The 26,699-nt window shown below is 38.2% G+C and overlaps 2 protein-coding genes across 3 annotated transcripts in view; both read right to left on the minus strand.

The window, feature by feature from the left end:
- Positions 1-25,285, minus strand: part of LOC129939692 (CDC42 small effector protein homolog) — a 49,701-nt gene extending 24,416 nt beyond the window's left edge. Inside the window, exon 1 of one of the 2 annotated variants that reach the window (XM_056047800.1) lies at positions 24,928-25,285. The gene's annotated coding sequence lies outside the window, so the exon portion shown is untranslated. Of the gene's footprint in view, positions 1-15,329; positions 15,582-24,927 lie in introns of those variants that run through there. The other variant, XM_056047801.1, reaches the window with a different exon arrangement.
- LOC129939693 (DPH4 homolog) lies at positions 23,627-24,478 on the minus strand. The gene has a single exon (XM_056047803.1). It carries the CDS (start codon positions 24,325-24,327, stop codon positions 23,824-23,826), a length of 504 nt encoding a protein of 167 aa, XP_055903778.1. The 5' UTR covers positions 24,328-24,478; the 3' UTR covers positions 23,627-23,823.
- Positions 25,286-26,699: the final 1,414 nt, after the last annotated feature.

Genomic DNA, 26,699 nt, shown 5'->3' on the forward strand with positions numbered 1-26,699 from the left:
ACACAAATGACTTCTGTAGAAGCTGCATGGACGAAGAGGAAGAGGAAACAGTCCAACACCTTCTATGTACATGTCCAGCACTCTCCATTAGAAAGAATAACTTTCTCAGTAATCCCTTCTTCGATAATACCAGTGAACTGGCAACGATTGACACAAAACGTCTCTCTAACTTTATTAAAAGTACGAAATGGTTTGTTTAAGTTCATTACTCTCCCATGAGTAACCTCATTACTGGTATCACAATGGACCCTTGAGGTCTACGTACGTCAATGACATCTGGACAGCCACTCCAACCTAACCTAACCTTGCCTTTGTAACGTGTGAAGACATTTTTTCATTTAAACTGAATGAAAACTTCTTGTTGAAGACAATAATTACTGAGAGTGCAAGTGCTGTTTTACTATACACAATGTCAAAAATGCCCATTTCTAACCTTGAAGAAGAGGATCGCATTTCATGCCTTGAATACGGCAAGGCGTTCGTAAGCCAACTCTTTAAAAAGAGTTAAAGTAAAAGAAAGTCTCTAGAACAATTTTTAAAATCTGAAGAATCATGGCTTAAAAAAGCGATTCCTTTCCATCGCATTTCAGTGGCGATTCCTTGGTGTATTCCTGGAAACGGGGAACGGGATGAAACCCACGATATAAACAAAACCTAACCAACTTATCTCCAGCTGTTTTGAAAAGTTCGGCATTCAAGCCATCTGCTCCAGCGGCTTTATTAGAATTTATATCGCAATCTTTACTTCGTCTAAGTCGGGAGAACGGGATTGTTGGCTTTCGTCGTCTATGTTGAATGGATGATCCTGCCTGACAGCGGAATTCGGTTCGCCGTTATACTATATACAGTCTGCAGAAATGGTCCTTTCATATTCTCAGCATTAACTGATATTCCACTATGATGTTTTTACTTTCGTCTTAGCAGCCTTCGGTTCTAGGTTTATGGACTTGTGAATTTCGTTTCACCTGTTCATAAAACTTTCGAACTTCATTCCTGCTTTTAAACTTCTCAACATCTTCGACCGCACGCTTCTCATGCCCTCTCTTTTTCCTTCTGAGAAGTCGGTGTTCCTCTTGCCTCTTCGGCTCATCGAGCTTATGAGCAGCTCTCGTCCTTTAATGCAGCGATGCTTTGCGTGCCTGTTGTTTGGCTGCATTTGCCTGCCGACATTCCTCATCAAACCAGGGGTTCCTTGTTGTTGGCTGTCTGAAACCCAGCACATCAGAGGCGGCTTTTCTGATTGCATCTTGCAATGTTGCCACTGGTTTTCGATACTTTGTGTTGGCGGCAGAGAACTTCGAGAGAGGTTACTTGTAACTCGGTCGGAAAAGGATTTGGCGATCTCTAGCGATTGTATCTGTTCGACGTTGTACCTTCTCCCAGCATCTCCCTGTTTTGCCTTGTCTACAACGAGGTAGTGGTCCGAGTCGATGTAGCTCCTCGGAAAGTTCGGACATCTATGATGCTGAAAGCGTGTCTGGCGTCGATTGCTAATTGGTCAATCTTTGTTGACGGAAGATTGATCTGGAAACCTCCAAGTTCATTTGAGGATGTTAAGGTGTGGAAAACGCGTACTGGCTAAAATGGCGTTTTGCCCGCTGCAAAATCTATGAGCCCCAATCCGTTGCCGGAAGTTTCGCAGGTTTAAAATGATAATAACTACATTTAATACGAATATAGGGAATGGGTTTTTTGCGCCATGAGTCAGAACTGTGGAAAGTTAAAAAAGAATGAATGATAAGCAACGCATCGATTGACACGTGAGAGTACGTGTTGCATCGGCTGTGGCAATTCTTATAATTTAAACAAAATAATGTCATCTTCTGAGCTAAAAATATTCATTTATGTGTTGACGTTGAAACTATATCAATTATAAACATTAATAATGCACACTTTTTATTTCCCTATTTGATTCGGATTTGCATTTTTTATTTTAAAGGTCAGTAGGTAGAAATTATAAAAAATACAAAAATCACGTTTTGTCAGAACCTTGTAATGTCTGATATCGCTAAAAATACTTAACTTATTAATATCATATTGCATGCATATTAGTTTAGAAAAAACAAGCTTTTAAAAATAGCAATGATAAATTCTCGATTTCGAAATATACATATTTTTTTTATTTTTATTAAGTCACATGACTCAAAATCAAATGTTTATATATTTAAAGTGAAACAACAAGAATCAATGCATGATTTCTTAACTATCTAAAGTCAACCACAAAAAACTACAGAATTGTTTCAGTTAAGAAGATCTCGAGTATGTATACGAAATTCAATATTATCATACTTAATCCAGTTAATTTTTTGGAGATAAAACTTCATACTTATAAAGGGTGTTTTTTGCAGACTATAGTTTTCAAGAAGAAATATAATGAATCATGATAAAAAATAAGCTTCATTACAAAGATAAAGGTTTGCCATTGTGTTTTAAAAAAGTTTTCAGGCAAGTGACCTCCGCGACTGGCTCGAATAAATTCAAGCCGAAAGCCCCAATTTTCGAGCACTTTTTGTAGCAATTAGGCCGTGTGTCAGCAAAAAAAACGGCTTATTTACATAGACCTTTGAATTAAGAAAGACTGCAAGAAAAAGTTTGCAGAGTCAAATCACACGATCTTAGCAAATTCAAATCACCTAGGCCGATAACCGCACAAAATATCGATTGTGTTTTAAGCTGTTAAAACCATATAACTTTGATGTCCAGATCATCCAACTTAGGCCCCAAGAAGTTGGGGATCACCGTTGTAGGTGATGGCCTGGACAATAATTATTTCGAAGTATTACAGATTGATGACGCTTTCAGTTCATAATTAATACCAAACTGTAACTTTATTTGGATGCATTAGCAGGTCGTGAATCTTGTGTGGGTTGGTTTTATTTCAAGATCGGCAATTTAGCTTACTTATTCGTGCTTATTCATCCAAATATATGCTTTATCGCTAAAAATAACTTTTTGACAGCTCTGAAATCAAATTCTAGAATACACAACGTTGTGTATGGTCAATTTCAGCTCCTGAGTGAGTTCGATTTTTTATGGTTGCAGTCCCAAATACGACTCGAAATTTGCCATGTTGTGTAGCAGGCCAAGTTCTTCTGCTTAAATATTTAAAAAAAAGAGGCTGGGATGCGACCCACACTGATAACTTCCCATCCTGTCTGTCGATTTGTCTTGCTTAAAAGGTTTGTAAGTTTTGTTTTGTTAAAAAAGTTGTCAATTGAATTATTCTTAAAAATTTAAAAATTAATAACAATATTTTAAATATGATGAAACAGTTTGATTTCAAAATCTATTTTTGCTAACAAGACTTTTTAGTCGTTGCCGAAAACTAAGCACAATATCGTTATATCATCGGACTTAGAGCTTTTGACAGAATAATAATGGTTCCGGTAATCGAGCAGCTTTACAAATGGGGCAAACCTATAAGAAAATACTTAAGATTGTTATATCCCTTATGGCTAATAGAACTTTTAAAGTAAACGTGGATGGATACGATTCTATTCTAAGGAAATTGGACAAAGGCACACCTCAAGGTTCACCACCTTCTGTAGTGTTGTACAACGCATACATAGACTCCTTGATAACTAAGCTTTTACAACCAACTTACAATTTCTATTTTATTGGAGTTTACGCCGATAATATTTATGTCGTAGTTTCCGGCATCCCAAGTAAGGTTCAAGATATTCTTCAACAAGCGGACTTGTCAATGTCAAGATGGTCCGAAACAACGGGTGCAATTATACCACTCTCAAAAATTGAGACGCTTCATCTCTGCAGAAAAAGAAAACGTACTTGCATTAATGCATTCCAATCTCCTTACGTAACACTCCTAATCTATTAAAAAAAGAAGCAAACATTCTTGGAGTTATGTTTGCAAAGAATTTCAAATGGGATAAACATGTCAACAAGGTGATAAGCGGCTTAAAATAAAGGCACAACGCATTCATAATGATCTGTTCAAAGAAAAAAGGACCACATATAGAAACAGCTCTTTGAATTGCTAAGGCTTTGGTGGAAGGGACACTACAACACAGTTTTACCCTCTCTAGGTGGACTACAAAAAAGAACATCTCGAAAATCGACGCAGCTATAAACGAATGCTTTGAAAGGCAACAGGTGCCCTTAGATCGTCAAAGTTGAAGCACTTAGAGTTGAAGGAGGTTATGTATCCTTTAAACATCTCGCTGAAAAAGGGCAAACAATCTTTTAAGCAATGCCAAAGTTAGTCCAACACACCCATTGTTCGAAACTGTCGAAAAAGCTATTTCTTCAAACACAAATAGAAAAAGTAACTCAGTATCTGCTTCAAATAACATGACGTGTTAACAGTGTCTCACAACGCCCCACCATGGAAACGAAACTCTCTACAAATAAACATCAGTCTGGCTAACCACAAAAAAGCAAACACGCTACATGAAGAACTTATCCCAAACATAGGAGCGGACAGAACTTTTACACCGACGGTTCGCAAAAAGAAAATCATTGGTGCTCCTATGCTTTTCTTAGAGTTCCAACACAATGCCCAATTCTCCACTCTTCACCAGACCCTCCTTCCAGAATATGCGAGCAGTTACATAGCCGAGCTAGCTGCAATTTACAAAACGATCTCTGCAGCTCAACTAAATTCTGAACGTTTCTTAATCCTCACCGGCAATCTTGGTATACTCAAGGGGCTAAGCAACGTTAATAACAAATGTCCACCTCTCCAAGCTTTAAGAAACTGCTTGCACTGCAACACAAACATCACTTTAGCTTGGATACCCGCACACTGCGGAACTGAAGGTAATGATGCAGCTGACCTTGAGGCAAAACACGCTATTCGCTACCCTCAGATATTTCAGTATTCTAAACTACACTAGCTTTTGAAAACAACTTTCACACATTTTCAAAAGCTAGATCTTTCAGAAAAGTGGCGCAGCGCTCAAACCTTTATTCAAAAACATCAAGCCTACATCACACGTGTCCAATATAACCAAGCCTTTAGCAGAGAAGAATGTCTAAAAGTATTAAGAGTTAGAATAGGTAAAACACTGTTTAAAAGCAAACACTTCTACACTCATAAAGCTACAGAGGAATGCTCAAATTGTGAAACACCTCTTACAATCTGGCATATTTTTTGTAGAGTGTCCTGTTTCTCAATGCGGAGGGTTTCAGAGTGATAGCCTATGCGAACGACGTTGCTATAGCAGTTTCAAGAAAGCATCTTAACATCCTAAAAGAACTCTTACAAAATGCCTTTGGGCTGATCGGTGTGGACTGGGTGTTAACCCACACAAAACCGATCTGGTCTTATTTTCGAGGAGATACAAAATTCCATTTGTCAACTTTCCCTATATTAAAGGAATCCAATTAAAATTCTCAGTAGAGGCTAAATACCTGGGTCTTGTCTTAGACAAAAAATTAAATTGGAAACACAACGTACAGGAAAGAGTCAAAAAAGCTACTGTAGCTCTCTTTTCTTGCAAAAAAGCTATTGGTAATAAATGAGGCTTACGACCCAGTATCACGCATTGGCTATACACATTGGTAATCAGACCGATTTTAATGTACGGTGTGGCAATATGGTGGACTGCTTTAAAGAAAGAAAGGTATAAACAGGAAAAAGCTAAATAAAGTCCAACGTTCAGCCTGCCTATGTATAAGCGGATCGCTTAGCACGACCCCGTCTGCAGCACTGGACACCTTGCTCTACCTTACACCTCTTGACATAATTAGCAAAGAAATAGCTGCAAGCTCTGCTATTCGCCTCAATGCTTCGTAGCAGTGGACTAAGAACAACATTGGCCACTCCGTAATTCTAAGGTACTTAGAATCAATTCCAAAGCACACAGCACACACACTATCCCCCAACTACAATTTGACAAAAACTTCCAGATTTCTATACCTACCAGATCTTTTTGGGAGGATAGGACATTCTTGGAGGATGAGTTAATCCATTTTTACACAGATGGGTCAAAAACAAAAGAAGGGGTTGGTGGAGGTGTGTACTCTGAACGACTGAAATTAAGTCTCTCATTCCGCCTTCCCAATCATTGTAGCGTGTTCCAGGCGGAACTTTTGGCGATTAAGGAAGTCTTGTCTTGGCTCAAAGAAAACGTGATATCAACATCTGATATCCGTATTTTCTCCGACAGCCAGGCCGCTATCAAATCTCTGGACTCTGTCTCTACAAACTCTATAACAGTCCATAACTGTCGATCATCTCTAATGGAGATGCCGCAAGAGTTTAATATTCACCTTTGCTGGGTGCCGGGCCATAGAGACTGTAAGACAGATGAACTCGCCAGGAACGGTACAGTACAGCCCATGCTACCACGTTTGGCAAGTACTAGCATACCAATCGCTACTTGTAAACTGCTGCTAATGCAAGACTCTGTGAGGAGGGCAGGCACCAGGTGGACCAACATCACCACGTGTCAAGCCACAAAAAACATCTGGCCAACACTGGATTTAAAACGTTCAAGGTGCTTGCTCTCTCTAAGCAGATCGCATATAAGCTCGATAGTAGGTGTCATAACCGGACACTGCCTAATAAGAAAGCACGCCACGAGACTAGGCGTATTTTTAAATGACTATATGGACGAGGAAGAGGAAGAAACGGTTCTTCATCTTCTCTGCACATGCCCTGCTCTAGCTCGAAAACGCAAGAATTACCTACGAGAATTCTTCTTTAACGATCTAAACGATCTAAATCATATCGGTATAATCAGCCTCTCACGTTTCGTAAGGGACTCAAGCTGGTTCCATTGAGCTTAGGAGGAAGCCTCAAGATTCATGTGGTATTAAACTGGCTTAAGTGTGTCCGTTTCTCTTTGGACACATGGCATGGCTTTTACAAAAAAGTATAGGCAAAGTACTAGACAGTGATTTAGTGGAAACATGTGCTTTTTTCGGATGAATTGAATAGGATTAATTCTCATCAAAAATTGTGTTTGCCGTCGGAAATCCCAAAAATATAATCTAAAGTACACTCAATAATTGTCAAGCATGCAGTTGCCAGGTTAACTTGGTTTAAAAAATGAAGGGTAATATAGACGGGATCCGATATTGCACCATCTTACCAGAATACCTATCCGTAATATGGAGGACAACGATCCCAACTAAACTACCAGTTACGCACTCAAAAATGGTTCGAAGACATCTGCATCACACTTTTCATAGAAGTTCAGAATCTTTGAACATTGATTCCAAAAAAAGTTTGTAAGGATTTGGAAGGCTCTATGCCCAGGATATTACAATGTATAAGCGTTAACCGATGTTATTCCACAAAATATTGAAAACAAAATTTTAATGAAATAATAAAAAAATATTATTAGGTATAATACTAAAAAAATGAATAAATGGAACGAATATTAAACAATATAAATGTGTGTTTCTAATTATTGGTCCCACCAGTTTCGGTCCTTTTAATTCAAGTTTTGGTATTATTTGTTTTTATATTATTTATTGATTTAAAAAAAAATATATAAAATAAAATAGACACAAACAAAATTGTAAGCACTACAAGATTACAAAAAGAAGAAATGTAAGTAGAAAGACCATAAACGAATAAAATGTATGGATATACACAAATTGTGTGATCTTAGCTTATCTAAACCTGGACATTCAAACCCGAAGTCATATTATATATATAACGTAAAGTGCAATATAGTTCCAGGGTCAAACGAACAACTTAATTAAAACTTTCTTAAATCTTAAGATAGATACATTTATTCATACACATATGAATACGTAATTCACCGTCTATCTGTCTCTCACACACTCTTCCCCTTCCCCTAGAAATTATAAATACCGCTAAACGAAAAGCAATATTAAAAAATAATCTCAAAATGCGGTCAATTTCGTGGAATCAGCAACGACAGAATTTTATATAAAGTTAAGATCGAATCAAAACAAAACATAAAAATCCGGTTTTATACATCTCTACATTTTAAGTCTAAGCTTAGTTTTATCGGTGATAAATAAACCTATAAAGCCTGTATACCTATATATAGTATATGTATGTATATAGGTTCCACACGTTCTAGATTTTAAGCAAAATAAAAAACAAACAAACAAAATAGAATAAAAAGTCGTTTTTTATTAAAATACGCGGCCGGATTTTGTGTGACTTATTCCTAAGAATCAATAGAAATTAAAAAACCAGGTCATAGGTTTCAAAAAACCCACTTCTTCAATATTACAGTGTACAGTACAACAACTTGCCGCCTCAAACGAAAAAAGTTCTATTTCAAAATTTAGCGATTTTGAGTTACATAAGTATTAACAAAAATCACAAAAAATAAGCAATATTCTTGTCAAACTGTCATTAAAATACTTCTTAAATTGTTTAATCTAGTTAGACTCTTATTCAAGGCGAAAAGTGAAAAATGTTTCGATCATATTTCCCGTATTCTGAAATTACACTAAAGTAATTACAGAGAAGATAGGAATATTTGGCTTTTATTCGCACCATTTTTGTTTCTGTGGATGGCATAGTTCCCAGAACTGGTGTTGGAAAATGTGTCCTATGGACTTACTATTAATGTTTTAGAGCACTGGAAAGCTATCAATAGAAAGAGAACCCCCTCAGGAAAACTAACACAAACAGTTCTTGTAGTTCCTATCAGAACTGCTATACCAGGAAGTCCAATTTTATAATTAAGAATAAAATTTAATTCAACAAAATTAAACAGAAAATATGATCGAATAATAATAAACTGAAAAATATCGAACTTCAATATTGTTCGATACTAAAACTATAAATATTAATATCACATGTGTTTTTTAGTAAAGTATATATACACAAATAGTTAATTATATATATACTAACACCTCTAATGTTCAAATCGTAGACATGTGCATTCAAGAGGACACAAGCGTCCACAGGTTTTTCTCAAAACACACTGTCTATCAACTCCTACTATCACCTTGCCACGGTGAACATCGGGTGCCTAGTACCTAAACTGGAGGTTAGGTTTTAACCCTAGTGACAAATTGTTGGGGCAGCAAACGATAGAGGGGGGAGAGGTGTTTCCACTAAGGCACCTCTCCTTATCCAGACGGCAGAGGACGATTTCTCGAGATGGAATCAACGGTGGCGTCTACAGTTCCAGTAAGGTTGAACTACTTAGTGAACACCTTATAGGGCTTCTTCGACATATTCGGAGCCCAGGCCTGTAAGGAGCGGTTTATCGGGCTCCCCGCCCTTGGAGTTATATGAGGGATCTGGCCCTCCTGGTTGGGGGTTGTACCTTCGGGATGACTTCCTGGCCACGTAAAAATACCTTAGTTGCGAAGCACCAACAAGCCTCGGATACGGACGGATTCACTGTAGAAAACCCAAGCAAATTAATTAAGTACAACGAACTTTGGATTTGTACGTGGAATGTTAGATCCCTTAACAGACCACGTGCAGCCGAACAATTAGCGGAAGCCCTAAACTGCTGGAAGGCAGATATTACCGCCATCCAAGAAGTGCGATGGGATGGACCGGACAAACGCAAACTAAAAGACTGCGATGCAAACTACGGCGACTGCTAACGAGAACAAGGACAGCGTTTATTGGGTGTGGATGTGTTGTTGGAACTAGACTCAGGCAAAAAGTCTCGAGTTTTAACAGTGTGAGCGAACGCATCACGACAAGGCATCAAGGCAAAATTCGCCAACATAAGCCTCATATTCGAGGTTAGACGGCTACAATCGTAAGAGACTGCCATGTCCTTTTCTGATCGAGTCTCTAATAACCTCCTAAGGAGTCCTATGCTTCCTGCATTAAGCATTGAAAACCATTGGCAACATTGCCTTGCAGCCATCAGAGATGCCGCCTCTGAAGTGCTAGGTTTCACACGGCCACCACAGCGAAACCCCTGGTTTGACGACGAATGCCGGCAAGCTCACGCAGCGAAACAAGAGGCATACAAAACGGCGCTGCACAAAAGGACGAGAGCTGCTCGCGAGCTCTACGAGCAGAAGAGGAGAGAGGAACACCGGCTTCTTAGACGGAAAAAAAGAGAGCATGAGAAGCGCGCGATCGAGGAGATAGAGGGATGTCACAACAGGAATGAGATTCGTAAATTTTACCAAAAGGTAAAAAAAACCTCCCAAGGGTACCAGCCACGAACCGAAGCCTGTAAAGACGATCAAGGGAACATCGTAGTAGAACCACAGTCGATGCTGAGAATATGGAAAGATCACTTCTCCAAATTATATAACGGCGATGACGAACCGAATTCCGCTGTAAGGGAGATAGAACCACTCAACCTCGGCGACGCAGATCAACAATTCCGCCTACCCGACCTTGACGAAATGAAGATAGCTATATCTAAACTTAAGTCAAACAAAGCTGCTTGAGCTGATGGCATCACCGCCGAACTATTCAAAGCAGCAGGCGATGACTTGGTAGGGAGCATGCACCAACTCATCTGCAAAATATGGTCGGTAGAAAGCATGCCCGATGAGTGGAGCCTCAGCATAGTGTGCCCGATACATGACAAAGCAGACCCTCTAAACTGCGTCAACTACAGAGGCATCAGTCTCCTCAACATTGCATCTAAGATCCTATCTGCCGTATTATTTGAGCGTCTGAAGCCGTTTGTCACCAACCTGATTGGTCCTTATCAGTGTGGCTTCAGACCAGGAAAATCCACTTTATCGACCAAATATTCACACTACGGCAGATCTTGGCAAAAACCCAGGAACTTTAAATCAATACCCACCCTCTCTTTATCGATTTTAATGCCACGTATGACAGCATCTATAGGGAAGAGCTCTACCGAGCAATGTCTAGTTTTGGCATCCCTGTCAAACTTATCCGTTTGTGCAGAATGACGATGGAGAATGCACGCTGCTCTATCAAGGTCGGAAAAGATCTTACCGATGCATTTGATGAAAAAAAAAGGTTTTAGACAAGGCGATGCACTGTCACGCGACTTCTTCAATATCGTTCTGGAAAGAATTGTTCAAAACTCAACCGTGAACACTAGAGGCACAATCTTCCAAAGGTCCAAAGATGGGCTTAGAGGTCAATGAAGGCAAGACCAAGTATATGCTGTTATCAAAAAAAGGACATTGAACAACGACGTCTTGGACAAGCGTCACCATGGACAGCTATTACTTTGAGATAGTTAAGGCCTTTGTCCACCTAGGCACCACTATAAACACAGACAACGACACCAGCGCTGAAATTAAACGCAGAATAACTCTTGCAAATCGCTGCTTCTTCGGACTTAGAAGGCAACTGAGAAGTAAAGTCCTCCCGCGGGAATCTAAAATCACCATCTATAAGACACTCGTCATCCCGGTTCTCATTTATGGCGCTGAGGCCTGGACCCTGTCAAAGAAAGATGAGAGCGTCTTAGGGAGAAAAATTCTTCGGGTGATTTTCGATCCTGTACGCACTCTCTAGCCCGGAAGGTCTTAGAATCCAATCCCGAGGGACGGCGCAGTACAGGAAGACCGCGACTCAGGTGGCGCACTCAGGGGGTGCAGACCTCAACCAACTTGGCGTGTGAAACTGGAGACAGCTAGCTAGGGACCGAGCTGGCTTGAGACGCTTGTTGGTTGAGGCCCAGGTCCGCCCCGGACTGTAGCGCCACCTTAAGTAAGTAAGTAAGTAAGAACACACGACGACGCTACGAATGATCGTTTGGTGTCAGCTCCTGGATCAGTTGGAAAACCCTCTATATGTATAAAGACCAATTGTGAGGGTTGTTTAATTCCCACTAGGTCTAGGTTAATTTTCGGTTTTCATGTCTCAGAACAATATTTCTATGGTCGGATAATCATAGTTTAGTGCTAAACCCAAATAAACCCAAATAAATCAAAATGTATTGTTATTTCTAGGAATAAGCTCGAGCTTTCATAACGTTTTTCAGCTATGATCTTAAATTCTTGTCGCATAGAGTTCGTTGAAACAGCAACTTCCAAAACATATGAAGGGGTTACTGGTGGTGTGTATTCTGAACGACTGAAATCAAGTCTCTCGTTCCGGCTTTCCAATTATTGTAGAGTGTGTCCAGCGGAACTTTTGGCGATAAAAGAAGTCTTGTGCTGGCTTAAAGAAATCGTGATATCAACATCTGATATCCGTATGTTCTCAGATAGATATGCCGCTATCAAATCTCTGGTCTCTGGCTCTCTTATGGAGATGGCACAACAGTTTATTATTCACGTTTGCTGGGTGCCGGACCATAGAGAAATTCCAGGAAATTTTAAGGCAGAGGAACTCGCCAGGAATGCCAAAAATGATGCCAGTGATCGCACATCGAGAATGTGGAATGCTTTAACCAACTGTGTTTTTCCCTCCCATTTTGATGTTCAGAACATTAAGACCACACTGTGCTTCCATATAAACATATAAAGGGTACTTATAACCCCTTGAGTGTCTGTAAATTATATACCAAAAAAAAGGAATGGTACAGTACAAGCCATTCTACCTATAAGTTTGGCTAATGCTGGTTTATCAATCGCTACATGTAAACTATTGCTAATGCAAGACGCTATGAAGAAGGCAAACATCAGGTGGAATAACACCACTATCACGTGTCAGGTCACGAGAAACATCTGGCCTACACTGGATTTAAAGCAATCAAGGTGCTTGCTATCTCTAAACAGATCGCATATAAGCTCGATAATCGGTGTCAACTGGGCACTATCTAATAAGACAGCCCGCCACGCGGCTAAGCGTATTCTCAAATGACTTTTGCAGGAGCTGTATGGAACTACATGCCCTGCTCTAGCTAAAACCGCAAGACTTACCCAGGAGAATTATTCTATAATTATCTAAACTATCTCGAGAATTTTAACATAATCAGCCTTTCACGTTTCGTAAGGGACCTAAACTGGTTTTATTGCGCTAAGAAGAAAGCCTCAAGATTCATGTTGTATCAGAATGCGCCATTAAACTGGCCTAAGTGGCACAGGCAGAGATCAAACTCAATACCTTGGGCATGACAGTCCTACGCACTAACCATCACGCCACGGGTACTATACAATACAATATAAAAGCTTCACTATATTAAAAAAATATTATATCTTATAGTGTAAGTTTGTCTCGTTTTCAATGCACTCCATTTGTTATGACTCCGCCTGTCATCGAGCGCGTTAGTGATTCTATGGGGATAATCTTTTTTCGCACTGTGGCGAGAATCCTAAAAGATCTTAATACACGTAATACACGAGGTGTTCTCCAACGCTGGAAAAACCACTGCGTAAACTTTTTCATCTGTCCTACTCCTCTGGTCTCGTTCCGAGCGGATGGAAAACCGCATTTGTCCAGCCTATTCATAAAAAGGCGAATCTTCCTCACCCTCTAATTATCGACCGATTGCACTTACATCTCTTCTTTCCGAGGTCATGGAAACGCTGGTAAATTATCAGCTAAAGAAATATCTCGAAGACCGAAAGCTTCTTAATGACCGACAGTACGGCTTTCGCAGCAATAGGTCGACTGGTGATCTCATGGTTCATCTCACCGAACAGTGGAGCAAATTCTCACATTGTTTTGGAGAAAGTAAGATTATTGCACTTGATATTTCAAAAGCATTTGATAGGGTTTGGCATCCAATCTCTCATCGAAAATGCGTGCTTTCGGTTTTTACGAATCCCTGCTTCATTGGATTAGTAATTACCTTTTGGATCGTTCAATACAAGTAGTATTGGATGGGTTTAAGTCTGAACCTGGTGTTTACCAGGGCTCTGTTCTTTCTCCAACACTCTTTTTCATTTTTATTAATGACCCTCTGTATGCAACTTCTAATCCAATACATTGTTTCGCTGATGATAGTACTATCAGCGTTTCAAATTAGTTTTCAGAATCACATCCCTCTTCTTCGGATGTGGAACTGCAACGACAAAATTCCAACCTAAACAGCATTTTTGAATGGATAAAAAAACAGCGTGGAATTCAATGCTTCGAAAACGTAATGCTGTCTTGTATCGTTAAAGCGAGATACACCCCCCTTGCCATTATCCATATATGGCGCTTGCATTGAGGAGACTGAACATCTCGATATTCTCGGTATGTGTATCACCATCCACCTTTTGTGGAATGATCACATACGCCATGTCGCCAAAAATGCCGCAAGATCTTTGGGTTTTCTAAGGCGATGCAAGAAGTTTTTCTCCCCCTCTGATCTGGCTGTTATCTACAAAACTTATATAAGTCCAAAGCTTGACTATAACTCCCATATCAGGGCTGGTGCCCCTGCAACCTACTTAAGCCTCTTGGACAGCATTGAACGGAGAGCATTTAAATTAATCGGTGATAACACTATCATAGGATCATTTACGTCGCTTGAACATGGTCGTAAAGTTTCTTGTCTCATGCTTTTTTACCGTTATTTTAACGGTTTATGCTCAAGAGAAATAGCCAGTTGCATTCCTCCCCTTAAACAGTTCAACCATAATACTCGCGCTCCTAGCAATGCTCATCAGTATATCCTCGAGCACAACTTCGGTCGTACTGTCAAGTATAGAGATTCTTTCTTTAGTCGTACTACGCGAATGTGGAATACCTTATCACACTTCGTTTTACCCAGCCATTGCAATATTCAGGAATACAAAATCAATGTGCACCGACACCTACTTTCAAACTATCTCTTCTCTTCCTAGTGCTCACACTGGGTCTTTACATAGTAAGGGTAGTGTGCGCTTATTATAAAAAAATATATTATCTAAAATAAATAAATTAAAAAATCTATCTATCTAAACAATTACAAATGATCATATTTGATTCTAAAAGATTAATCGAATTTAATATTAAAATTATCAATTTGCTAATTTTATCTTTAAATACTAAGTGCGCCCATGTCCAGCGTTGTCTACGACTACATCCGGATATATTTTTTATTTATCTGCATTAATACATGACACAAGACGGTCCGGAAGACAAAACGTGCATCAGTAATGGACTTCACAAAGGTCGCTTAATATAGCCTGCCAATAACAAACTACTTCCTTCACAATCATCATCAGTGGCTGGTCGATAATGCGGTTGCAACGAAAAAAAAACAACACACAAATAAAGCAGTTTAATCCATGAATCTTTGGTTCAACATCTGCACTAGCTTTGGTACTGGCGCAATGGAACTGGAACTAACACTGGCAAGAAGGATTTTGTTTACATTCTATCTGGTTACACTTTAAAATAGCTTTATTTTTATATAAATGTTTTATATATTTTTTTTTTTTGCTTCTATTCTTTCTTCTCATGATAACAGTATCCTCCAGTGGAAATAATAAAACTTAAAGAAAAGAGAAGTGTGCCGGATTGATGCAAACAAAACTGGATACCATATAGAATGTACCATGCAACAAACATGGAAAAAGAGTTCTGCTTTATATTTTATTACCTTGTTAACTGGGTTAAAGTTGGAAAATATTGTTTGCTCCGAAATGTAGGTCTACCAGAGAATTACCTTTTGTCGTTTGTTGTTTAAAATAAAAAAAAGAAACAGAAAACGATGTTGAAAACAATTGACTTTTTATTATTTATTTAACACAAAATAAGTATGGAATGGAAGAATTACACGATTTAAAAAGACCTATTCATGAGTATTGCAATGTTTGGTTTGACAATGTTAAGTAAACGTCAAGACGACGAGCGACGCGACAACGACGACGTTTTGAATTACAAATGAACTTCCAGTAGAAGCTTGTGTTTCTCAGTGTGTGATATCAATGTGAAATAAAACAACAACAACACAAAACACTTTTGCTTTCTTCAAATCGAAAACAAATACTCACACTATGTACATACGTATTACTTATATGCAATTTGAATCAATAGAAATGATTAATTCAATTGAAATGATGTCTTGATGTGGTTTTGTAATGCAATTAAAGCGTCACAGCACATGTTTTCTTATGAACTAATTCGTCACTCTTGCTATCAGAAGAGTGGAGAACAAAAACTGGATTCACTTTTTATTCGGTAATGGATTTTTTAAAAATCTTTTCGTTTTAAAAATAATTTGATAAATTTAATGAGGCACTTTGTATTCTAGCAACTTACTTTGGTAATGAGAAGGAAATAAAGTATTTGTCATCTTGAATGATAACTCTATAAATTGCTCAAGAAACGCTGACGCAGTCACGTTAGAAAAAATTGCTTTTAAGTGAACAGATGAGAACATATTTGTGTTGTATGGTGAAAGAGCTTCGTGGACATACGTTACAAAATTCTGAACTCAAAATGTTTATGGTCTATTTTACCAATTTAAACAGTTCTACTCTACGGCGCCAAGTGCTGAGCCACAAAATAGGGGAATTGATACAGCGAAATTTCGAGAGAAAAATTCTTCAGCTGATATTTCGTCCTATATGCAAAAAGACCAAACGGAGGAAAAGATTTAATCATAAACTGTATGAACTGTATCACGATGCGGAACTGGGCCAGCCACATCGATCAAATGGACAACAAGGGTCCAGCAAAGAAATCTTCAAAATCTTCCAGGTTCGAGACGACGAGGAAGACCGAGCATCCGCTACAAAGACTAGGTTACTGGTGCAAGAGCGCTTACAAAGGACCGCAACCGATGGAAGAACGCAATATCACAGACTGATACCCCTAATTGATAGGAAGCCGGATAAACAACCAACCAATGATCTTACACAATTCTTCATAAGTACGAGCACTTTATGTTAAGCTACGAGTAGACGAAATATAAAAACCCACACATATTTGCGGTTCTGGCGCCAGTAAAAAGTTTAAAAACCAGCGCGAATGCTACAATTAAATTATTGTACGCAAACTATAAGGGTGTTCAGACGATGTACGGAATCTGTTCGACATTTTACTGTGTCACGCGAGAATTGAGCATAAAATCATTTTTCTTTTCGAATGAAAAGTTTTTTACCGTTAAAAAAATGTATAATTAAGAAAACCAAACAATTTATGCCATACCAACATATCAAACAAAAAATGTTGTTTCAAGAATCAAATATAACCATGTCTACGCTTCTGTAATGGTTTCATTAAAAGTCTTGCTCCAAACTGACCAAACTTGCGAAATTTTGTAAACAAATCCATTCAAATGATAAAAGAAAACTTTTACAAACAACATCTATAAATGCACAATACGACCTTAGAAAGACATGGAGCGTGATAAATGAGCTTTTAGGAAGAAGTGAACATTATGCATATGTGCAACATTAAAACAAAAACGATGAACCATGAAAACTTACAAGTACAGCACAGTATTTTCATTGAAGAGGCCAGCTGATAAGAGATATTTCAAATTCTGAGCAATATATGTAAACACCAAAAAAGGACCTGGGGCAGATAACATAAGACCAATTGATCTCCAAATGAACGCAGAAATTTTTGCATCGGATGTAAAGGGTGTCCCAAAATTAACGCAAGATTTTAATTTGCCGCCATTTGTGCAGTAAAGTGTTGGCAACCCTGAAAAAAAAGCAATTTGACAGCTAACAGTATAGGGTTATTAAAAATGGAGCGTTAAACGATAGAAAAAACCTGTCTTCATTATTAAAGAATATTTCAAAAATAGTGAAAGCTTGGCGGCTGCAGTTCAAAATTTCATACAAAATATGGTCGGAATAGTGTTTTAACTTCGTCAACTGTGAAGAGATTAATTGAAAAATTCATGGAGACTGGATCCGTTGGAGACGCCAAACACACTGGTCGTCCAAAAACAAGAACCCACAGGTGATAGTCGAAAAACAAATGCATCCACAACGCGTGACTGTATGGTGTGGATTTTGGGCTGGAGGCATAATTGGGCCATATTTTTTTGAAAATGATGCTGGTCAAGCAGTGACTGTTACTGGTGTTTGATATCGCGACATGATTACACAGTTCTTTCTGCCAAAGTTGGATGATATTGATGTGTCCAATATGTGGTTTCAACAAGACGGTGCCACATGTCATACAGCCCGTGAAACAATTTAATTACTGCATGAGACATTTCCAGGTCGTGTACTCTCTCGTTTCGGTGATCAAAATTGGCCTCCTAGATCGTGTGATTTAACACCATTAGACTTCTTTTTATGGAGTTATTTGAAATCACAAGTCTATGTCAACAAGCCCACAACCACCCGTGCATTAAAGGAGGAGCTTCAACGCTGCATCAACGAAATTCAGACACATTTATGCAGAATGGTCATGGAAAATTTCAACAAAAGAGTGCACATGTGCATGCAAAGCCGTGGAGGCCATTTGTCCGATGTGTTATTCCATACATAACCCTATCCTATGTACTTTACGAGTCAATAAAAATATAACTATCAAAAGACTAAAAACGGCGTTTTCTATTTAGTTCAAATCTTGCGTTAATTTTGGGACACCGTTTAGTAGCCATAATAAATCGTAGCATTATCCATTTATAAAGACGGGAAAAAAAAAAACAAAACCGAAATCTATAGACCGATCGCTTTCATGTCAAAAAATGCTTGGAGGAAGTAATTGTCAAACGATTCAATTTATTTGTAAACAAATATCAAATCTTGCACCCAAACCAATACGGATTTCAAAAACGAAAGATTACGGGAAAGCTGTTAGGAGAATTATCAAATACAATTCATGCAGGCCTTAATCGTAATCACCATGTTCTTGTCCTGTTAATGGACTTCAGCAAAAACTTTGACACCCTTAGCCCAGAAAAACTTCTTGAAAGCTTGAACAAAATTGGTATCAGATGATGTTTATCAGACTGGCTCATATTACTGATAGGACGATAAAGATTAAGGTAACATGAACTTTGAGTGAAGAAAATCCTACCATATATGGCGTTCTACAAGGCTCCAAATTGAGACCTATTTTGTTCATACTTTATTCTAATGAACTACTACGATTGCTTAAAACTAATACAGCATATGCATATGTTGACGATATAGCCATTATAGTCAAACACAAAACTATGAATTCAGCAGTAAGTGGTGCCATGACCATGAAGTGGTTATAAATGCTAAAACAAAAGTTATGCATATACGCCACCCATTTCAACAGAAAGACCTTTTCAACATATATCACCGAAACGATCACTGTCCATTGTCAGCCAACAAGCAACCAATCGAAATCGTCAAAAAGAAAAAGTATCTTGGACTTATCATGGACAAACATCTGCTTTGGCGTGAACATATTAACACTTTACGCCTTCAACTAAAAATTACCCTATTTGCCTTGGTTTACCTCAAAAGATTTTCAAACTTCGAAGTACTTAAGCAATTTTATTATTCGCTCGCGGAATCTCGAATTCGACATGGAATCCTGGCCTGGTAAAAAGCTTAAAAAACACATGTCGATAAAATACTGAATCTCCAACATCGTCTGATTAAAATAATTAAACCTTCTTATGCACACTTCAAAGTTCTAGATGTAAACGCAATATATCGCATGACTACTTTACAGCATTAAATGGATGACCAAAGATTCCTACAGCCAATAAGACATGGTCTAAATACTAGAAGAAGAGCACTTGGAATAGTTGAAATCCCGTCAACTTTCAACTTATATGGGAACAGAGAGCTCAGATACATTCTTCCAAAAACAATAAATGAATTACCACAGAATATGAAAAGTATAAGAAATTTTAAGAAACGAAAGAAAGAAATTGAAAAAACCTCTGTTAGAATTGCATTTTGTTCTATAAGTCAAATAAGTATTGCTGAATACCTAATGGATTATGTTAAGTTTATTATTCTCAAAATAAAACTTCAATTTCATCATGAATTCAATCTCTACGTTAAATAAAATAATAATAATAACTATTGTTTATAACCGCCTGCTGATAAGCACTTTGCTTTGTGGGAAAACTATTACAAATCTTGAATATTTGTGATTTAACCTTTGAATTTTTCGCCATATTTCAGAATGAATGTGAAAATGTGCACCATAGAGAGGTAGAGAGGTTTGGTAAAGGTTTTAACAAGTACCTTTACAATGAAGATAGATGCGTTCCTCTACAGGGTTTTGATGAGACAAACAAAGCCAAAAGACAACAAAAACGTGTCTTAGGAGAATTCGAGAGCATGGCTGAAAGACTTCTCAAAGAAATGTTTAAATTTGTAAACTATTTAATTTCGCTGACCCTGATGGTTCATTTCCACGGTTTGAGAAAATGAAAAGGTGTTAAAAAATTTACCACAATTGTGAAGGAGGTATCGTTATATTAACAGCTGTCAGTTATTATGGAACATTTAATGTTGAGGAGTTAACATCAACAATTATTAGAGCCATTATAAGGAAATTATTCCGACAGAGAAGCTAAATTTGAACTTCCTTAAAAAACTCACCTGATTTAATGGTTAGTACCCACAGCTGATGAGGGTGGTCGTCAGTTTAAATACAAAGAATCCTTAATTTCTGCAATTAAGTTAGCGTTTAGCGAAAAATTGTCCAACAATATCAAAAGGTTGTAAGATTCATAACCGAACTAATTTACAAAGCAAAAACTGTGCAAATGACAGAAAGAAAAACTGGTGATCATTCTTTTGAAAATCTTTTCTTATTAGTTAGCGCCATCAGATGGCACAAAACCCTTGCATAGAAATATCAGATATGAAGAGATTCCAATCATTAGATTTGATGATTTTTTCCTGCGTTTTTCTTCGGTTTTGTAGCAAAACCTTTCGTACACATGTTGAATAGCTAAAGTTAAATGGCTAAAATGATTTGTCATACGAGGGTAGTCCCAGAAGTACCCGAGGTGACGTATATATAGCGCTTAGGTGATACAATACTTTTATTTGAAAGGAAACAGAAGAAGCACCGATATGGGATTTGCCCGTGACCACCACTTAATGATAGCTACCCTAAGATTACTTACAGCTACAGTTCGAAGATCCAACGGAACAACACGAGCCCCAAAATTCAACATGCCAGACTAAAGGATCCTACGACCCGTCAACAATTTAGGAACCAGCTGTCACACGAAATGAGAACAATCAGCAGCACAGTACATGACGACATCGAACACTATTGGAATGCCGTGACAAGCGTAACTACATCAACGATTTGGCGCAGAAGATGCTGCAAACAGGTGCGACAGCAGGACCGTTTACAGAATAACCAAAGAGCTGAACGGTACACACAGCTCAAAGCAACACCTGGTGAAAGAAGTAGACGGTACTGTGATAAGTTCGGTGGATGAGCAAGTAAGAAGGTGGAAAGAACACTTTTCCTCGGTTTTAAACCGTGCAGCCGATTCCTTCTGAAGCGCCTGAAGAAACTACTCCCCGAATCCGCACCGCACCTCCCAGTAAAGATGAGATCCTTGCCGCATTTAAAGCACTTAAGAATAACAAAGCGGTAGGACTTGATGGAATTCATCAAGCGAACTGCTTCATCCGCTTAAAAAAGAAGCCTGGACCATCGAAAGCTTCCCCGATGACTGGAGAGGAATTTTGCGTTCTACCTTCCGTTGCCAAAATAGTAGCAAAAGTCATACTGGAACGCATCAGAGAACACCTTGAGGCCACACTTGATGCGGAACAAGCAGGATTCCGCGCTGGATCCTCCTGTATTGATCATATCAACACCCTGGGGATCATAATTGAACAGTGTGTTCAATATCGATCACCACTACACCTGCTGTTCATCGACTTCGAGAAGGCCTTTGATAGCGTTAACAGGGAGTATATCTGGTTGGCTTTGCGGAGGAGAGGCATCCCAGAAAAACCAATTGCTATTAATAAAGCAGCAAATAGGATGGATCCAAGTGTCACGTTCTGCACGATGGTAGGTTGTCAGATGATTTTGAAATCCGAAGCGGAGTCAGACAGTGCTGTATTCTCTCGCCAATACTGTTTTTTTGGTGATAAGCGATGTACTGCGCTCAACTCTGTCAGGTAGCGGATGGATCCAATGGACTTTGACATCCTATTTAAAGCACTTGGATTACGCGGACGATGTTAGCTTACTCTCTCATAGGATTATGGATCTCCATCAAATCACAACAAGTTTGGAGAGAGAAGCAGAAGTTGTGGGTCTGAATATTAATTCCGGCAAAAACAAACTGATCAGCCTCGGAACCCGACCATCCCCTCAAATAAATATTTTCTCGCAACCCGTGGAAAAAGTGTAGAGCTTGGAAGTATCGTTTCCATCGAAAGCGGAACCGAAAAAAACGTCATCTGCCGCATCGGTAAAGCAAAGGCGGCTTTCGGTATGCTGTCAAATATTTGGAAGAATAACTCTATCAGCTTAAGAATAAAGCTGCGACTGTTGAGCACAAATGTCGAATCTGTACTTCTTTATGGGTTCAGCAGGTTACTTCAGCCATAACAAGATAGCTGCAAACCTTCGTAAATAGATGCCTTCGTAACATCCTAAGGATTTTCTGGCCAACCCTTATTTTAATAAAGGTCCTTCATAGAAGGACATGTCACGAACCTATAAAATCTATAATCCGAAGACGTAACACTGCATTGCAGGCCAAGCAATGCAGTGGAATCCGTTCACACAAGAAGCTGACCGAGAAGCACATGGCGCAGGACAGTCGAAGCGGAATCAGCATCACTAGGCAAAATTTGGAGGGAGCTGAAACACATCTCCGGAAAACGTAAAAGGCGCTTAGGCGTAGTAGAGGCCCTATGCCCCTTAAAGGGTTCAAAACGGACTTAACAGGTCTGAGGACCTAAGTAAGTAAGTATTTGAAAGGTATCGGTCCAACCAATATCGAGGTCGAATAAGGTAACCACGACACAAATGGTGAAGAAAATTCACAAAATGGTGCATTTAAAAAAGTGCTGAACCTCGCATATTGACTGCAAATTCGGACATGAGAAAGCTGTGCGTGAGATGCCTGCCGCAATTAATCATAATCATAGTGAAACAAAAACAGCACCGTGAGAATGTTTCAATTGAGTGTTTGGAGAAGTTTTAAAGCAATAAAGCAGCACATGGGTCCATCACTTCACATCTGAAACGAAATAACAGTCAAAACAATGGATTGAAACTGGATAATCGGCTCCAAAGAGGGCGAAGACAGTTCCATCTGCAGACTAAGCCATGGCGTCAGTTTTTTTGGGATGAGCGTGGGATAATTTTCATTGATGATCTTTAGAAAAGAAAAACAATCAACGGCGAGTATTATGCCAACTTATTGCAGCGCTTGAGAGACAAAATAAAAATAAAGGCCACAGGACCTCGACGGTTCTTACTGTATTCAGGGTTTCGAAGCTATTGATCTCGAATGTAAGCAATCAATCATTTACAAAAAAAAATAAGAATGTCATCTTATTTTGATGGCTTTGTTCAACACAGAAAATGTAAAAGAAAACGCAAACATACGTTCATTTTTTCTCCACACTACTCTTCAATATTAAATGTTATGCAACATGCAGCGAATTTTTTAAGCTAAATACAGCTTTTTTAACTATTCCTGGAATTGTTGCCTTTTATTCAGCTTTTTTTTATCTAAATTTAGCAACTCTACATTTTACTTCATTCTTTCATCAAGTCAAACTAAATATGTATGTCAAGCACTCGTCACCCACTCATTCAAGAGTTTCAAACATCAATCATCAAATTCACTTAACACAAAAACAAAACTTTTATCAATCCCAAAAAATCAATACAACCTATTCCTAGAATTAGCGAAAGAACAACAACATTTATATTACTCCCATAACTGAATCCAAAATTATTGTCTTGACACAAAATTTATTTAGAAGACGAAATAAAGTTGAACAAAAATATCACAAGCATTTTCACTTAAATCACCTTTTTGTTCCACCCACCACCGACCGCAAACAAATAAAGACAATTTTTTACAACTTAAAAATCAAGTTTCGCTTTATTGGTGGCAATTCAAAATAAAAAAACAACAACAACAAAAACACACTGACCTATTTTTCCAGCCCATTTTCATTCATCCACATACATCACCTCCTTAAAACTATAACTAATGAGCACTCGGTGCATTCGATAAGCAGCTCATCGGTGTTGTTATACGTGGATATTTCAGCTTCAGCTTCATCCTCAAAAATGTACTGCCCGCCACAACGACATCGCCAAGTTCTAATTGTTCTCTCTGTTCCATCATCATCATCATCGATGTAAGTTTCCGTGTCTAGATCTTCTATTCGCAGCCGATCGAAAACATTGTTGTGCAATTGAAATCGATTCTGACACAATTCGGCATCGTAGAGCTTACGTTTGGTGGGGTCTTTCAATGTATTCCAAGCGGTGTTAATCTGATGGAAGGAGCATGCATCATCGTAGTTGTTTTCGCTCACAGATGATGACGATGGCAGGGAGTCGGAGAGGTCATTCATCTTATCCGGATGGTATTGCAAAATGAGTTGCTTGTACTTATGCTTGAGCTCTTCCAAGGTGGCAGACTCACTGCATTGAAGAATTTCATAAAAATTCGCAGTGGTCGACATAATTCGGTATTTTCCGAAATAATTGGCCTTCTTCTTATTCTTATCAAAGAAATAGAACACACAAAATGAACTGAGAACAGGCGAACTGTGTTTTTGCCTTTGCCCTCTTCTCTTTAACGCCGCGAACCACGACACAGAAGCAGCCAAGGCCCTGAAAGGAGATAATTGAGGAAGAAAATGATACGAGTGTAAGGAAATGGGCTTGGCTATAGAAATTGCTTCTTAATTTTAAGGGTGTTGATGATACATTATGCTGAATGAAAACTAATGGCCAAGGAGCAGGCAAGGCAGGGGCACAATGAGAAGGGGAGATACAAGAAGAAAATGAATGTCAAGCGAAATGCCACTTCCTATCATCGAACAAGAGAAGATAAAAAAAAGATAAAACCCTCTGCCAACTGGTGAAGTGGAGTTAGAGACGGAGACCGAAACGAAGATATTTTACCCCTTTAATGTATTGTTTATCTTTAGACAAAGGGATACGAGTTAGAATCAATAAATTTAAATCAAAAAAAAATTAAATAATTCCAGGAAGTATAATTCATATTTATTCGAGACGTGAATTACAATTATTATTGTCTTTAAATGGCTCTAACTTACCGTAAAAGGAAGTTTCGTTCGTTCCCAATAAAAATGATGAAAGGAATACGAGGTGGTGGTGGTGGAGGAAAGGGTATTTTCTATCCAAAGATGGTTCCTCTTTTTATTTTTAGTCAAAATGCGCACTTCACAAATAATTGGACAAGCGATTTGTCCGGCTTGACACTTTTAAAAACGCACAATGTTCCGATGTGTTTTCTGTTTTTCTTAAAAAAATTAAAATGAAGACATTTTTGGATTGAATTAAGTTAAAAAAACAAAAAAAAACTTATTTTTAATTTTATATGAATAGAGTTCGAGGCGATAGAGCACCGATACCAACCAACGAGACAGCCCAGCAGAGCACACCAAGTCAAATTTGCAGAATGAAGTTTGGAAAACAACTGGAATTGGAATGATTGGAATGGCAGAACGTTGCTGAACTGATTCGTTGTGGAAAATGGCTCTGTTCAGTTGTGGTGAGATTTATAATAACTAACAGTCTTATTTATAAGTCTCATCAAGCCATATTTGATTTATCATTTTTTCATTAGTTTTATAATCTTTTGCTTATTAGTTTTTAAATCGCAAAATTCATTTTCCACTTGTTCAAAAAACTATTTCTTATTTCAGTGATATCTAACAGCTTTTTCTTTGACTTTTTTATTTTTATTTTTTTTTCAAAATTTTCAGAAACAATTTTCATTCTGTTTTAAAATCTTGTGAAGGAGTGTTTAGAATTGAATTTTTAAATAGTTTTGTATGTTTGTTCATCGTTGTATATATACCAATTTGTAAGTTTGTTTGGCTTTAAATATTTTCTATGTATAATTCTCATTTTTTCTAGAAAATAAAACCGTAAAATTTCCGAAAAAGTTGTTTAATTTTTTGGACACGATATTTGTTATTTGGAAAACTTAAAGCGGTGCAACAATAAATATAATTCGCTACACAGATGGAAGTTGGATGGATGAAGGTTATGCAGTGCATAAGGATTTATGTAGGCTCTATGTTACGTTGCGAAAATTCCTATATATACAAAATTCTTCTATAATTTTTGGTTATACAAGCATAAAAAAGTCCCAAAATGGAGTAATCTATTCCATTTATCTGTCTATCAAATCAGCTGTTTGTCAAAACAAATAAAATATAAAAACTGGCCAAGCTATTAAGAATTTGTAAGGCTTTAATAGTTGTTTTGGCATTTTCTAATTGGCACCTCATACCTGATAACAAAATGCGGAATCATTGCTTCCAGACAACAAAGCATTTTTCCACATTTCAGCATTTATTCGGTATCAGCCAAGAACCGAAGGCTTTAAAGACTATCAGGGGAACATCGTAGTAGAACCGCAGTCAATGTTGAGAATATGGAAAAACCACTTCTTCAAATTATTGAACGGCGATGACGAACCGAATTCAGCTGTAAGAGAGATAGAACCACTCAACCTCGGCGACTCAGATCAACAATTCCTCCTACTGAACCTCGATGAAGTTAAGATAGCGTTATCTAAACTGAAGTCAAACAAAGCTGCTGGAGATGAAGGCATCGCTGCTGAACTATTCAAAGCAGCAGACGATGACTTGGTAGGGAGCATGCACCAACTCATCTGCTAAATATGGTCGAAAAAAACATGCCCGATGAGTATAATCTCAGCATAGTTTGCCGATACATAAAAAGGGGACCCTCGAAATTGCGCCAACTACAGAGGGTCTCCTTAACATTGCATATAAGATCTTCTCTGCCGTATTATGTGAACATCTGAAGCCGTTCGTCAACAACCTAATAGGTC

The sequence above is a fragment of the Eupeodes corollae genome, chromosome 1 (genome assembly GCF_945859685.1).
Source record: "Eupeodes corollae chromosome 1, idEupCoro1.1, whole genome shotgun sequence".
Classification (NCBI taxonomy): domain Eukaryota; kingdom Metazoa; phylum Arthropoda; class Insecta; order Diptera; family Syrphidae; genus Eupeodes; species Eupeodes corollae.